Source organism: Enoplosus armatus, chromosome 15, assembly GCF_043641665.1.
Source record: "Enoplosus armatus isolate fEnoArm2 chromosome 15, fEnoArm2.hap1, whole genome shotgun sequence".
Classification (NCBI taxonomy): Eukaryota; Metazoa; Chordata; class Actinopteri; order Centrarchiformes; family Enoplosidae; genus Enoplosus; species Enoplosus armatus.
Window position 1 is genome coordinate 1750650 of NC_092194.1, and position 15422 is coordinate 1766071.

At 49.2% G+C, this 15422-nt stretch overlaps 1 protein-coding gene across 1 annotated transcript in view; it reads right to left on the reverse strand.

The window, feature by feature from the left end:
* Positions 1 to 14892, reverse strand: part of bcl11ba (BCL11 transcription factor B a) — a 29593-nt gene extending 14701 nt beyond the window's left edge. The window contains exons 1-2 of the mRNA XM_070920670.1: positions 14883 to 14892; positions 13732 to 14226 (exon numbers count right to left, since the gene is read on the reverse strand). Of these exons, the coding sequence (XP_070776771.1) occupies positions 13732 to 14226; positions 14883 to 14892 (505 nt within the window). The remainder of the gene's footprint in view (positions 1 to 13731; positions 14227 to 14882) is intronic.
* Between the last annotated feature and the right edge of the window lie 530 nt (positions 14893 to 15422).

Here is a 15422-nt window from a genome sequence, read left to right on the forward strand (position 1 = left end):
ACCCGAGACATCTAGACCCGGTTTAGGTTCCTTGGGCCCCAGTTCCTGCCCAAGAACGCAATATAAGAGTGCCTGTACACCGGAACCAGAGCCACCTTAAGGTTTCATTAGGAAATCTCTGACTCCGGTATGTTCGTGAGGGGCAGATTACACGGCACCGGAAAGATGAAAAAGAAACAACCGAACCTTCATTTGCTAACTGGTTTAATGAGGCTAAGCAGGCTACCGAGGCAGGAAGGATAAACTCAGATCAGATCTTGCCATTCCACCTCCGCGCACACCTTCAGCTCGAACGTCGCAATAGAAACGTGCGGCCGTCGTCTCGCCGTGCACCAAAATCCATAATCCTAAAATCCGAGCCCGCATTTGAAACCCTTACAGTAGGGTAGGTGGTCTAAATATGGCCTCCAGCACGCTAGATCCACATCTCTCTTTCGTGTCTGTCTCTTTGCAGAACTTATAGGTCACACACACACACACACACACTCACACACACACAGGGTAGTGTAGCTGGTGCCAGCGTTGGTCAGAGCTGAAATCCCAGCCTGCTCCACTGCTCATTAGACTCAAGTACTGACCATTTAGGTCAAGGCATCCACTGCTGGATCTGCTACTCGTCTGAGTGTTTCTGTGTGTGTGTGTGTGTGTGTGTTTTGTCTTGCTGTTGTAAGTCCAGCTCACACATCAAGCTACTCTGGATGCACTGATCCGATTTCCCTTCCTCCTCACCACAGCCAGGCAGATGGCAGCGCGGTGCTGGCAGCCACGGCGGGAGGCCGCGCTAAGGGCCGAGGCCTGCTGGCGGGCCGGCCGCTCTTTATCCACTGACCAATCGCAGCCGGGTGGGTTTGCACGGCGCGGCAGTGTACCTGGGCGTCTTGATGACATAATAATGTGGTTGTGGGGCAGTGGGGAGCAAAAACAATGGAGGAGCCTCTGGTGGTTAAGCGGCCTTAGACAGAGAGAGAGAGAGAGAGAGAGAGAGAAACCACGGCGCCCGCCAAACCTGCAATTTCCTCCCAGGTATGCTTTTTATCTGAAAGCCTTCAAGTGGTGCCAAAGGGGCAGTTAAGGCATCCTATGGTTGGCCGGGAGTGGCCGCTAAATGGGCCAAACAATTTAGCAAGTGTGTCGAGCACATAACAAAAAAGAAAAAAGAGCGTGCGCGCACACACACACACACACACACACACACACACACACACACACACACACACACACACTTTGACAGAGCAGACGAGCCTTCGTGGCCATGGGGATATGGGAGAGCATGCGATGCAAAGATGTTTCTGGAATTAACAACCAGTGGCAACCCGGTGTGTTTCCAGTAACGCAACACATGAAGCGAACAGGTTCTGAGCAGCTCGCATTTTAAAACACTGCATTGAGGAGAGGGGAGGAGGGGGGGGGGGGGGGGGGGGGGGGAGGATTTGCCTGCTTCTAATCAGAAGGGGCTGTGCTGCCAGTTTGTTGGCCCCGAGCCAGCATTGTTTACTTGGCCAACCCCCAACCTCGCTCCGAATGGCAAATTACCCCAGCGGTGGGCAATTTTAGCCTAACCAACAGGTAGAAAAGACTGTTCCCACATGGCAAGCCCCCCCCCCCCCCCGCCCCCCCTCCCGATCCACAGACACATGCTCTAACTACCTAAATAACAAAGTAGATATCATTTAAATGCATTATTTACTTTCCTGGGAAACAGGACACGGGCTGCTTTCTCAGGAGAAAAAGTACGCATGTTATTGATTTATTTACAGATAAGGTGTGTGTGTAGGGGGGGGGGGGGGGGGGGGCAGCCCAGCTTCTCTCCTCCGGCCCTCTTTTTGTTATCTGTGATGTTGCCCAGAGAAATCAATAGAACAACTGTAGCTAGCGAGCTTTGTTTATCTTTTCCTCTAAGTGAATAATTCAGGGGTGTCAGCGGGGGCGAGGCAAACCTTTGATACAAACGAAAAGGGTTTGGTGTTCAGGGGGGGAATCTAACCCCCCCCCCTCCCCACCCTGCTCTTCTTCCCTCAAAAGTCTCAAGGAGATGAGAGATGCTACAAATCTGATTCTGGGGTGAAAGGCTGCTCTGGTTTCACCGCACCGCCGCCGTGGCTGTCCCTCACACCAAGCCCACAGATGCTGAAGACAGCCACTTCTGTCAGCCAGCAAAAGTTGCTGTCGCTGCCGCAGTGGGGGGGCAGGGGTGGCGCTGAAGGGTTTAGGGGGCTTTAAGCAGTGCTGCGGGATGATGCGGGATATTTCAGTGGGCAGCGAAGGCTTCCATTGTGTGCTAAGACTTTGTTTTGAGGGTGCTCAAGAAGAACAACCACACTCGGAGGAGAAGCAAAGAGCCCGCCGTCACTGAGAGAGAGAGGGGGGGGGGGGGGGGGCGCAATAGCTATTCAATTGGGCATAACAAGTCTCTTCCCAAAGGCACTCGCGTTGTGTGTCAGTCGATCGTGCGTACGTACAAACCGCGGTGTGCCGGAAGGTATTAAACTAAATAAAAGGAGGCCAGTTGCTTTCTGAAGTGGGTGCACTTGTTTTCACAAAGCTGCAAAAGCACTTCAAACGCTGTTAGACGGCACAAAATGCAGCACCTTTGAAGCATAGTGGCGCCTTAAGATGCTCGCGGGGGTTTGCAAAAGGCAGCAGTCTAAGGGGTTTCACATGGGGCATAGGGGTGCACTGGGTAACACCTATGGGGGGGGGGGGGGGGTTAGTGGGCTGGGGGGTTCGATCCCCGGCTCCCTGAGCAAGACACTGAAGACCCTGAGTTGGCCAGCACCTTGCGTGGCAGCTCGGTCTGTAAAAGCGCTTTGGGAACCGCGAAGGTTGAGAGAAGCGCTATATAAGTGAAGCCCGTTAACCATTTAAGGTTAATAAATGGTCCTTTTTTTTTTTAAGGGGGGGGGTTAAGGCATGGGAGCTACAACACTAAAACCGTCATGCTGCTTCCACGACGTGACACAAACAGGGTTTTTAAATTTCATGCGCTTTGATTGGGAGTCGTCCCTCCTCGCGCGCAGCCCGAACAGTGTTAGCATGTGAAACTGGGGAGACTTAAACCCTCCTAAACAAGGGGATCAACATGTATTTGTCAGGCTATGCCACCCTCGGCTGCATGCACGCGCGCGCACACACACACACACACACACCCACGACAAGGCAGCAAACATTTCCGGCGAAGTCGCTAAACCTCGGTGTCCCACCTTCGCCACGGACACACAAAAGCCCTCAGTCCCTTGTAATTGAGGTTTAAATCCTTCCCTAACATTCCTCCATCCCTCACTCTTCACCAAACATGGATTGCGCCGACACTGGGCCCCTAATCCTTCCCAGTTTAACCAAGTGAGAAATTAGCTTTTGTTAAGTGGTGATTTGGCCGGTGCTAAACGCCAACAGCCCATTGTAGAGGAGGGGGGCAGTCATGAGCCCCCCCACCCCCTCACCCTACAACGCAGCAAAATACTGTGGTAATTCCATCCTGTCTGCGGCCGGCCCGGAGCTGCCGCCGCCGCCGCCGCCGCCTGCTATTGTGTAGTGACAATATTGTCAAGTTATTTTTAGTCCGGTGTCTCTCGCTGCTTCGTCCCAAGGAGGTTTTGAAGCATCAACATGTCAGCTTGACTAGGAAGGCTTACTGCATGTATTACCTATTTCTGAGGTCTCACTCTCTCTCTCTCTCTCTCGCGCCGACAACTCAGACTTTACAAAATCAAATCTCGCATGCAGAGTTGTAGTGAAAGCCGCCAGTGTCAGGCTGATGGACGACACAAGGGTGGTGGTGGTGGTGCGGCGACGGCGGTGGCGGCTGTTTCGAGCAGGAGGAGACGAGACGAGGCACAGCGTCCCTGTGACCAAAGAGCTGCTAAAGAGGGAGAGTTGCAGATGACCGGCGTGCCAAACACCTTTTTTTTTTGTTCGTTTTGCATTTATGGCCAATCCCAGGCCAAGGGACACAGTGTGTGGCAAAGTTCACCTTTGCGCAAATACAAATGCAGTCTCGTTCCTGTTTTGCACGGTCATTACTTCTTCGAGGTGCGTTTTCCCCCGTCACCTTCGCTGTTAATCACCATGTCGTGTTCAGAAACGCTGCCAACACAAGGCTGCGTGACCCCGCTTCTTACTGGAAAACGCACGTGGAAACGCGCCGCGTTCAAAATTAGCAGGGAGGAAACTGGAAGTAGCAGGCGACGGCAAACACACACACACACACACACACACACACACACACACACTCTCTCACACACGCCGCAGCCTACGTTAGCGCACAATGGCATTCAGCAAGGAGTGCGAGGTGCAGCCTTTTATTTTCCCCCCCTGGAGGACATGAATGCAGAGGGAGGTGCAGCTTTGCATCCACTCCATTGTCGCCTCCACAAAGCCTCCCGATCAGGCCTCTTTCTCCCCTCTCTCTGTTCACTTTCACTGCCCGACAAGCGGCTCCGCCGCTCCGCGACACAATTGGAAACAAACTACACCTGAGCGCGTTATCGCCTGACCTGAAAGCCAACGCTCTGCTGTGAAAGTGAACTATTCACCAAGGAACCTACATTTCATTCAGAGGTTACCTTTCCCCTCTGACGACACCTGAAGTGGGTGCTTTTTTTTCAATTAATAATGAAACGGTCTATTTCTTAATGGAACGATTGCAGATTTACATGTCGACAAGGGTTCACGCGCAAATGGTCGAGATGAGCGAGCTGCAGTAAAAACAACAGCAAATGAACTTTGGGGTTCAGTCTAAATAATATGGTAATTAAGGCAAAAACGAATCTAATGTCATTATTTTTAGTATTCCTGTCATTTGTTGCCTCCACGCGGTTAAGCAGGGGCTGCCAGCCGAGTCTACAAAGGCTGGAAAGATGACGTTTGTGGGCGTTTGTTGACCATGACTACAGTTGCCATAACCTGTTTGGCGCCCGGCCCGAGAGACAGGAAGTGACGCGAGGCCCGCGGAGGAGAAAGAGCTAGGCGGTTGGCGGTTGATCGGTGAAGCTCCCCCGCGTCTGATTGACAGGTGATCGGCGGGGGGCACAGGCCCGCTAAAAATGGAGAGGAAAGCGAACAGAGGAAAAAAAAAAAAAGATGAATCTTCAGACCACTTTAACACCTTTATCCGCGGCTGCCTGTGATTCATGTCCATCTCATTGGAAGTGCCTCTGCGTTGGCCTGGCGCCCCGCACTCTGCACGCCGCTAATAGCTTCTGGCTTTAATTCCGCCGTTGCGTTCAAATGAATCAGAGACCACCGACAAAAAAAACACACACACACACACACACACACACACACACTTTTTCCTTTTCTCTCCCTTTCACCGGAGCTCGATTCTAAGAAAAAACACACATGACACATGCATTCAAAGCCCGGTGCCAAAACCACAACTTAAAAGAAAAAAAGAATCCATGAATAAATGCCTGAACTCTGGAGGGACCATGAAGAAACTCTCTAACTGGGTTTAGCAGGAGGTTTGTTAAACCTGATCGTCCCTGTGGGGAATTCAAAATGAGCTGGTCCTTGAGGGAAAAGCTTTAAATAAATGGAAAGCTTCTAAAAATCAACCTTACTTAGATGCCGTTTTCATCAGAGAAAAGCTGATTTTCCAAAGCTATTAAAAGCCAAAACGGCAAAGTAGACGTCACGTCTCAGTAGCTGCTAAACCAAGTGGCTCTCAAAGTGGGGTCCAGGGACCTCTGAGGGTCCTCCAGAGGTACAATAAACACAATGCGAATCATACGGCAGTAAATCTGATGACGTGCGGCTCTATTTAGGGGGCTGTTGCGTCGAAAAAGAAAATGTCAAAAGGAAATCTGCTACTTGACACGCACGCCAGAAAGGAGGAAACGTGCTCTTATTAGAACCTGAAAATCGTTTACAAAAATGCTGTGAGTACAATCCAGTCTTGATCAAAACCCGCCACAGTTTGAGAAGCTGAGAGCAAAATAAAGTCTCCGCTGTTTGAAATGAAGAACTGAGAGTAAACAATAGATTCACAAATGGCTGCCAGCCAGCCTCTGTGAGTATGCGCGAGCGTGTGTGTGTGTGTGCATGTGTTGTACAACAAAATTAGGAGGGGGGGGGGGGGGGGGGGTTTACTGAAAAGCCTCTCCTTTTACTCTCAACAATTAAAGGAGATTTCATAAAAGTTATGGACAGACAGAGAGAGACGACGCCGCCTGAAAGACAAACCACAGCAATCTGCCACCTATTCTGCCTCCATAATGCCCCCCCCCCCCCCCACAACGCCCCCCTTGTCTTCATCATTTCCGCCCTGTCTTCATCCTCACTCACACACACACACACACACACACACACACACACACGGAGCCTCTTCCTACCAATCTCATCCCTGACGCCAGGACATCAATTTTCGCAAGTCGCCGAAAATTACCATGCATGAATGCAAAAAAGGCTGATCAGGAGTAATTAACACGGCTTCATATGCAAATTTTATTAATGCAGAACTACAAAGTCATTATGCAAATGAGGGTTTCATCGAGCCTCTTGACAAATACTCCCAGCTCCAGCCATCCAGCAGCCGGGATGGATGACAAGTCTGTTCGGCTCAGTTCAGACTGGAGGGATGCCTGTGCGTTTTTAGTCTAGTTAGCGGATTAGCACTGGTTAGCGCTGGTGGCTAGCTGTGTGTGTGTGTGTGTGTGTGTGTGTGTGTGTGTGTGTGTGCGTGCACACACGGGCTAGCCTGTGTGTAAACTGTGTGATTAGGGAAGTGGCTAATGGCTGTGCAGCAGAGTAATGAACCTGAGATCCAGGGGATGGAGGGATGGAGGAGGAGGGGGGATGGGGGGGGGGTAAGATGATATGAATATGCATGATGCTCACTGGCTTTGATGATTAAAGAAAATTTTAATATTTAAATGAGTGCATGCAAAGTGATTAACGCGGCAGCGAGAGGCGACGAGGCGAAAATCGCAAAAAAGGGATTTTGAAAATGCTAAGAAGCACACGAGATGCCGATTTGCCTTTTTTATGCTCTATTAATGGCAAAACTCTCTCTCTCTCTCTCTCTCTCTCTCTCTCTCTCTCTCCCTGTGCCTCTGTATGTCTCTCCACCCAGCCTTCATGTCTCGGGTTGTTTTTTCGCTCTCGGTGTCTGGTTTGCGTCCAGGATGCTGGATTTACAGAGAAGAAGGTAGAAGAAGTGGATGGAGGGGAGGAGATGAGAGGAGAAAATCAAGTACACACACACACACACACACTAACACACACACGGCAGGTCTACATTCCAGAGGGGGACGGTGAGTTGCAGCGAAACATCTGCAGGACCAGAGCTGAGCAGTAACGTGTTAAGTCACGTGATGACTTCATTCTACAATGACCAGACGTCCCGGTTCGTCAAAGTTCAAAGTGGCGTTGTCAAGGCTGTTGCTAGGCAAGCGTCATAGGCTATGACAGAACCTGGCAGTATGCTAACGGTTAGCCATCTAAAGAGCTCCGGGAGGCTTACTCCTTCCTTCTTAAAGTACCCGGCAACGAAAATGCTGCGTTCATGGCGCGTTGAAAGGTACAGTGGGTAGGTGTGCTAAGCACTGAAATAATTGTCCCCCATAGTGCATGCATACGTGCGTTGCGTGTGCTCGTGCACGAACGTGCAGTACACTTCAGGGTCCCGGTTTGGGGGTTTGAAAATATGGTCACCCTACTTTATTCAGTAGTCTAACCCTTTAGGAGTCTTATCAGGAGCCGGATGGGAGAGTTAATACAAGTTTTCTCTCAGGTGTGCTCGGTGACCAAACTGGTCTGGGACCTACGTTAGCTTGACGCAGGTGCTGGAGGTAAGGAAGGAGCTAGCCTCCACCAAAAGAAAGGACTAACCCTTCCAGTAAGTTCCAGATGTGGTTAACTGAAATGTTGAGGCTCATTAGATGGCTGGCGAGCGTACATTCGGGAAGTGGGCTGCGTGACCTGTACGGCTTAGCTGCGCGTGCGCGCAGTCACCAGGGCTAAGCTAGCTGCCAAGGCCAAGTCTTGCTTTTTCTGTTTCTACACATTTTTTTGACATCTAAGAACTTTGCCTGAATAAAGTACTTGTCTAAAATGGGCTACGTTTTGATTTAAAAAACAAAATAAAAAAATCAGCTTCTGTCTGACCAAAGAATAAGGAAACAGTGTGTTAGCAATGTTAGCTTTCAGCACTTGACAGTGTTCCAAGTAGGGTGAAGGTGAGGCAGCATTGGAACACAACCACGTCATAGAATGCAATGTAACAAGTAATGTAATTCATTGCGCTAGCGGGGCAGTTACTCAAATAATGTAATGTACTTCTTCAGCGAGTCGTTTCACTTTCACGTAACGTGTTCAACACTGTTCAGGAGTGAAGCAGCCAGTGCAGCTTCCTCACTGCTTGATGTGTGTGTGTGTGTGTGTGTGTGTCCGTCAACATCCTTGCAGGCCCTATTAAATATGCATCAGGACTGTAACTGTGTGCACACATAACACAAAAACACACGCACACACCCAAAAAACCGACACTAGCCAAAAGCTCACAGGATACGGAGGGCGAGAGAGGCAGAGAGAAACAGAGGGAGCGAGTGCAACACAAACCAGAGTAATTACCACTTCAAAAAGGCCGGCGCTCCATCCGAGAGGCCTCCCAGCTTTATTGAAACAACGCAAAAAAACAAGAGCAGCGGGCGCCGTAATGCCTCTAAAGTACAGGCTGTTATATCAAACACACACACACACACACACACACACACACACTCAAACAGACACTGGGCCGAAGCTCTTTGTTAAGTCTTTGTGCAGTTTTCATTTGGAAGATAAATAAGCATATGGTAAATATTTTAGGGACACACCACTGCGCTCAGTCATTATTTATTGAAGAGGTGTGTGTGCGTGTGTGTGTGTGTGTGTCCATGTGCATACTGTTTACATAAGATTCAAACACACGCTCTTCTTTTTTTTCATCATGTGTGTTTTTTCTTACTCGGCATATCGCACACCCCGTTTGAAATAATGGGTATTAATCATTCCCCTTTTCTGTCTGATAGTCAACTTAAAGCTGTGTGCGTCTGCATGTGTGTGTGTGTGTGTGTACAAGTGGCCATCTGTGTGTGTGTGTGTGTGTGTGTGTGTGTGTGTGAAAGACAGAGAGAGACAGAGAGAATGAACTGGAACAAACAGAGAAAAAAAGAAGTCGGCTGGAGGAAGAAAAAAAACGACAGAAAAAGCGGGTGTGAAAGCAGAGGTAGAGCGAGACAGCTGGCACACACACACACACACACACACACACACACACACACACACACTCAGCCTGTCAAATGGCTCTGTCAGATTAAAAAGGTGTCATCATGCTTGAGTTTGTCAAAACTACATTTATGCATGCCTTTATGCGTGTGTGTGTGTGTGTGTGTGTTCCTCTCCACTCCACTCCAACTGGACTTAGTTAAATGTCTGAATTAAACCCTGGCTGACAAGGCTTTCAGGGCTGCGCAGCACCGTGTCAGGTGGTGTTAAACTCTCCTCAGTGATCCGCGCGCGCTACGCGGATGTCACGTGCGGTGCCTTGGAGTAAAAATGACACGTCTCCCTCTCTTGCCTCTAATCCACACTGTCAGGGTCCCGCCGACCGCGGAGTTTCTGGCCGACCTGACTGACAGGACGTCTGGAGGGTGTGCGGCCAGGTCAGAGGTCGCCAGGTCGACCAACCCTCCCCTCCCCACTCCACCAGACCTGAGAGAGACCAGGTGCACTTGAGCATAGGGGAACTTGACCCTGCATCGCTGTTGGTTTTGTACTGGTTGACGGGAGTGTGTGTGTGTGTGTGTGTGTGTGTGTGTGTGTGTGTTTCTTTCAACACCACGGAGCGCCCAGCATCTTCGTGGCCAGGAGTGAGCCGCTGTGACTCATCATGGCCTAGCAACAGCCTTGACAACGACACACTGATTGATTGGCACCGTCAAAGGAGTGTTGAATTCAGACGCGTGGTGCGCCGTTTGTGTGTGTGTGTTTTTTTTTTTTACGCCGGGTTAGGTCATAACGAGTGGGACGGAACATGATGAATGTCTAGGTAAGCGCCCGAAAAGCATAATATTGGTGCTCGTTATTTGACTTGGAGCGAAAGCCGGGACAGTCCGGGACAAACCGGGACAGTCTGGTCACCGCATGCTAGAAGGTGAGAAAGGCACATTTCGGTTTATCAGAAACCGTTGGGATATTGGGGACGAGTCCTCCAGTGAGACAGGCACTGGTGGAGCCTCAGCACACCAGCTAACGCTAAGAACCCGCACGTCGTCAGCGCTCAGTTCAGCGTAGGAGGAAGTCCAACCCGAGCGCTCTTAGCATCGTCCGTTAACTAGCTAACGGCTAGCAGCTGCGCTGACTCGAGCTACGCCTCCAATGACGGAGCGACGCCGACATCTGCCGCTGGGAGGAGCTGAGTTGGGTGTTTGCTAACTCTGTTCCCCCACAGATATGGATTCGTGTGAGATCAAAGCTTTTTTTTTTTCCCGGGGTTGGGGGGGGGGGGGGGGGGGGGGGTTGGGCCGTGAGAGGCCTAGAGGGACTGATGGTGCTTTCATATATTCTCCATGTTACGTTTCCCTCACACACACACAGTGGCCTACCGATGACATTGATAGCTACCATTAATGTCCAGGAGACGGGACTAGAAGTGTTGGGAAGAGGAGGAGAGCGGACATTGTCCCACAACAGAATCACACACTTTTTGAACTACAATCAAGATGATCGGGAAGAAATATTTAAAAATAAAAATAAAAAAGACAAAAAGAAAAGGTCTAAATAGTAGTGGCCGACTCCCCCACTGCTACAGTTGTAATTATCTGCCATATTTCTGTTATTATTAGAGTAGTTCTTGCTGCTGCTGCTGTTGTTGCTGTGCATCTCTGTCTGTGCCCAGAGTCCTGGTTCTGCTCGAGGTTTTCTGCCTCCTGACTCATTGGTGGGAACTGCCGGTTCTCTGTTGGTGCTATATATATATATGTAAAATTGAATTGAATTGAAAAAAAATTTTTATATATATGTGTGTGTGTGTCTGTAAAACTCCAGGCTAAAAAGCATTAGAATATGTATTTGTATAAAATATGACACCCTTTTCATAAATGGTGCCGTTTGATGTCTCTATTTCCCCCACGGGCAAATAGTCCTCAACTGTCATCATCATCATCATCATCATGAAGAGTTCAGTCACACTGTATCAAGGACATACAATGGATTTTTTTTTTTTTTTTATGTTTTCTTTTTCTACAACTATAGTTTCACTGCGTTTTCTGCGCGTTGACATTTACAAGCGATGCTTTTACACAAATCTGAAGGGTTTGGTCTGATTTCCTCATCAAATCCAAAAAACAAATTTAAAAAAAAAGGACTCCTTCCTTAAACCGTCTCGCTCTTTGTGTTCCAATTCACACGGAGAACAAATGGAAGAGAAAAAGCTTAAGGAATGAAGGAGCGGTTTGACCTGCTGGGGAGCCCATTACGGAGCTGTTTTCATCAGTCGTGTTCGGAGCTGACATTCAAACTGATTCCCTGATCACTCCCCCCCCCCCCCCCCCACCAACACACACACACACACACACACACACACAGTTTCACCAGGTAATGAAAGGTGTAAAAATCTACCGGTAAGGAAAACGCTGGGCCTGAGTCGCAAAGAGAAATTCCATCTGCCATATTTCAAATCCCCCCGGTGATTATGAGCAGGGCTGAGCGCGTTCTCTCCAAATTAAACATTGGCCTCGATTAATAAACCCCTCTGTCCTCTCCTCGCGTTAATAAGGTGCTAGTTGGACATATTTCATGTGGAAATTGTAAAATACCGAGGGTAATTTTGAAACATAAAATGTTATTGCGGCAATATAGTTTACAGTTGCCGCAGTGCACGTCCAATTGAGCCGCTAATATGTTTTTGCTTTTAATGTGAAAATTATTGCACGTTCTGTTATGAAGACGTATCGTGCAATTACAATTTTGCTGCGCATGTGGAGTTGATTTCACAGGAGGACTGCGGTTAGATATATTGCAAGCATTTAAAAAAAAAAAAAAGGAGAGGGGGAGGAGGAAAAAAAAAAAAGAAAAAAGAAAATGCATATATATACTTATGCACATAAATATGAATAATGCCGAGCTAATAATGTGACCGACGCCAATCAATTAGCGCACGCGCTCTGGGGCTGTGTCAGAGCTGTTTGCACCCTGCTGCTGCTGCTGGGACTGCGAAGTGTTGTGCATGTAACGCGCAGTCGCAGGCCTTTCAGAGGGTTCAGGGTTTGCTCCGGAGCTCCTGATGCATTTCGTTGTGTTTCTGTCCCAATGTCGGGCGCATTTTATCCAAAGAACGGAAAGAAAAAACAAAACAACACAAACAGCGCAGCTCTCGCAATGACGCAACCGGACCACCAACCTGGTCGCAAAATCCCAGCGACTCCTCGGAGGACGAAACGCACCTCCTCGGGTTCAGGGGGTTAGGATGAAACACGGACTATATGAGGCCTGACACCCAAGCAAAACCAAGAAATTCATCCCTTTTTTTTTTTTTTTTTTTCTTGCATTTGTGGCTATTTCCTCTGTACGCACGGTAACTGCGGCGAAACCAACACTTTGACTCCTTTGTTCGGTAGCGTTTTTTTTTGTGCACCTTCGTATCTATCTTTTCTTTCTTACGCGGGGCCACCTTGAATTACCTTTGTGGTTGAAAGAGATGCCACGTGAAGATGAACTTCGCTTGCCTTTTAGCTACGGCGTTTGAGCCAAGAAGGCTGGCGCACTACGCCCCAAAACGGTCCCACGCCGAGTTCTGGTTCTACAAGTTCTGCAAACGGCGCCCCACGGACTGGAATATTCCGCTCTTCTCCCCCTCTGGCTGTCTTTGAGCGTCTTGACTGGTTTGAGAGATAACTGCTGGTGCACCCCCACCCCAAAAAAAAAAAAAAACCCCACCACCACCACCACACCACACCACACCACACAACACACACACACACACACACCCTGCAGCTGCTCTCCTGCTAAACTGCTTCTTTACCCCTCTGAATGGGGGAGAAACTAGCCTCTTTATAATCCCTCTTTCTCTGTTTTCTCCTTCTCCTCTCATCGTGGTTTTTCTCTCTCCCTCCTTTGCTTGTTTGAATTTTAATGAGCTTTTCACCTTTTTAAGCAGATGGCTTAGGCAGGATTTCTCCATGAAAGTCGGGGTGAGTCTCTCTGTCACGTTTTGCACAATTTGTTTCAACTAGCCGAGTCCTTGAGGGGGTTTAGGGCTTTGAGTGGGTAATGTGCCTGTCTCACCCCGCTTTCTCTTCTCTCCCTCTAATGAAATGAACATCTCTCTCTCTCCCCCCCCCCCCCCCCCCCCCCTCCCTCTTGCTGGAGAGGGTGGCTCTTAGTCTCAGCAGAAGGCTGAAGGTGCGGCACTGTCCCGAACACCCGAAGTCCCCGTGCTTCTGTTGCTTCCTTCCTTCCTTAATGGCATGGTTGACAAACGTCAAGAATACGGGGGCAAGTGGTTGGAACTGGATAACAACCCCCCCCCCCCCCCCCCCCCCCCTCCTAAAATCACATTTTCATTAACAAACAAGATACAACTTGTTCACTTTAGAGGTCTTGGCAGGTGTTTCTGCCTCCAGTCTTTATGCTAAGCTAGGCTAACTACTCTATCGCCACACTTAACGTGCAGACATTCTTGGAAAGAAGACAAGTAAGTGTATTTCCCAAGATGTTGAACCCGTTCTTTAAAGTGTGTGTGTTCATCGTGCCTACCTGCCGGTGTGTTCTCCTGCTTGGGGCAAATTCCTTTGACGGGCGTCCTCCCTCCCCTCTCACCTCCTCCTCCCACCTCCTCCTCCTCTGGCGTCACCTGGATGCCGATCTCCACCGGCTCCACCACCTTCCTCAGCTCCCCCCGCTGTGCGTGGTGATGAAGGCTCTGCAAAGTCGGACTCCCTCCTCCTCCTCCTCCTCCTCCTCCTCCTCCCCGGTCGGTCATCTTGTCGTAGCAGCCATTGGCCAGCAGCGGCGTTTGGCACTGCTTCTTCTTGTGCTCGATGAAGAGGAGGATGTCGCCCAGCGGGAGGGTCATCTGACACTGGCCGCAGGTCAACAGGTCGTGGTCGGCGTGGAGGCCGGGGGGCAGGGCGTGGGCCAGGCTAGGGTCCAACGGGTGGGGAGGCAGGCCGAGCGGGTGGGAGGGCAGGCCGAGCGGGTGGGGCGGTAGGGAGTCGGAGAGCAGGCCGCCATCTGGATGCTCAACCTCCGCTAGTCCAATGAGAAAAACAGAAGAGACGTGTCAGATAGGACATGAACACCTGGACATTTGCAAAACTTGTGTTTCACTCTCACATTGTTTACTGGAATGTTGGGTTTGAATTCCTTGGGCACCTCGAGCAACACATTATTATACTGGTACCACACAAAATCCGGCTGGAAAGGATCCTAACTACCAGAGGCTCTCTATCTAAAGGCCTCAGTATGCTTGAAAGGGCTTTGCCGGTCTTGCACACGATCTGCCGTTTGCGCCCGCCGTACGCAGCATGGGTCAGGCGTAGGGTCTGAGCCTTTCTCTCAAGCCCTCCTCCTCCAAGACTGCTCACCCGACAAAGGCAGGCGGGGGGCGTTTTCGGGTCTAACCTTCAAGTGACGCCAACAAGAACGGGTCGAAGCGCTTTGTGCCACCTAGATCGTTCGAAGTGTGCTGAGACTTTTATCATCTTTTATCGTTCTTCATCGTCATCTTGTTTTCAAACCCTAGTTTGGGACCCATTGTTGTGCGTAATACAGCCCGGATTAACAGCAATTATTACTTGTCGTAGAAGTATTAGCAATATAAATAGGACAGCGAGCGCAACTATTAGTGCTGCAATTAAAGTGTTGATTAAGAAATGACAGAAACAAAAAGGGAAATATGTATTTACCTGTGCCCATGCGCGCAAACAGTATGTACATACATTTACACACAAGCATGCTGTTGAGCTAAACCTAAAGCTACAGAGTGTCGCCAGCGTGTTAACAATTTACAAATTGCAAATATTAATCAGTGAATCATAAGATTTCATCAGGGTCTAAGGACAGAGGGGGGTCGCACGAAGTGCAGATTGGAAATATAATAATTATAATAATAATAATAATAATAATAATAATAATTGTGATGCTGGGCTATAGAAATAAATGTTTCTTGAACACATCTTAGTCTTCCTCATCATCACGAACAAAGTGTAAAAAATATAAATGGAGGCTGTTATTTTGGTTAAAGCTTTCTATTCTATTATTATTATTTATTTTGTTGCTACGGCTACAGGAAACGTGTGTGTGTGTGTGTGTGTGTGTGTGAGAGCAGGTGTACAGTATCTGAGCTCTGTCAGCCCACATCTCCACACACCAACAGCACCGCTCCCTCTGACTGTGTGTGTGTGTGTGTGTTGCATGTTTGTGCTGCATGCATCGTGTGTCGTATC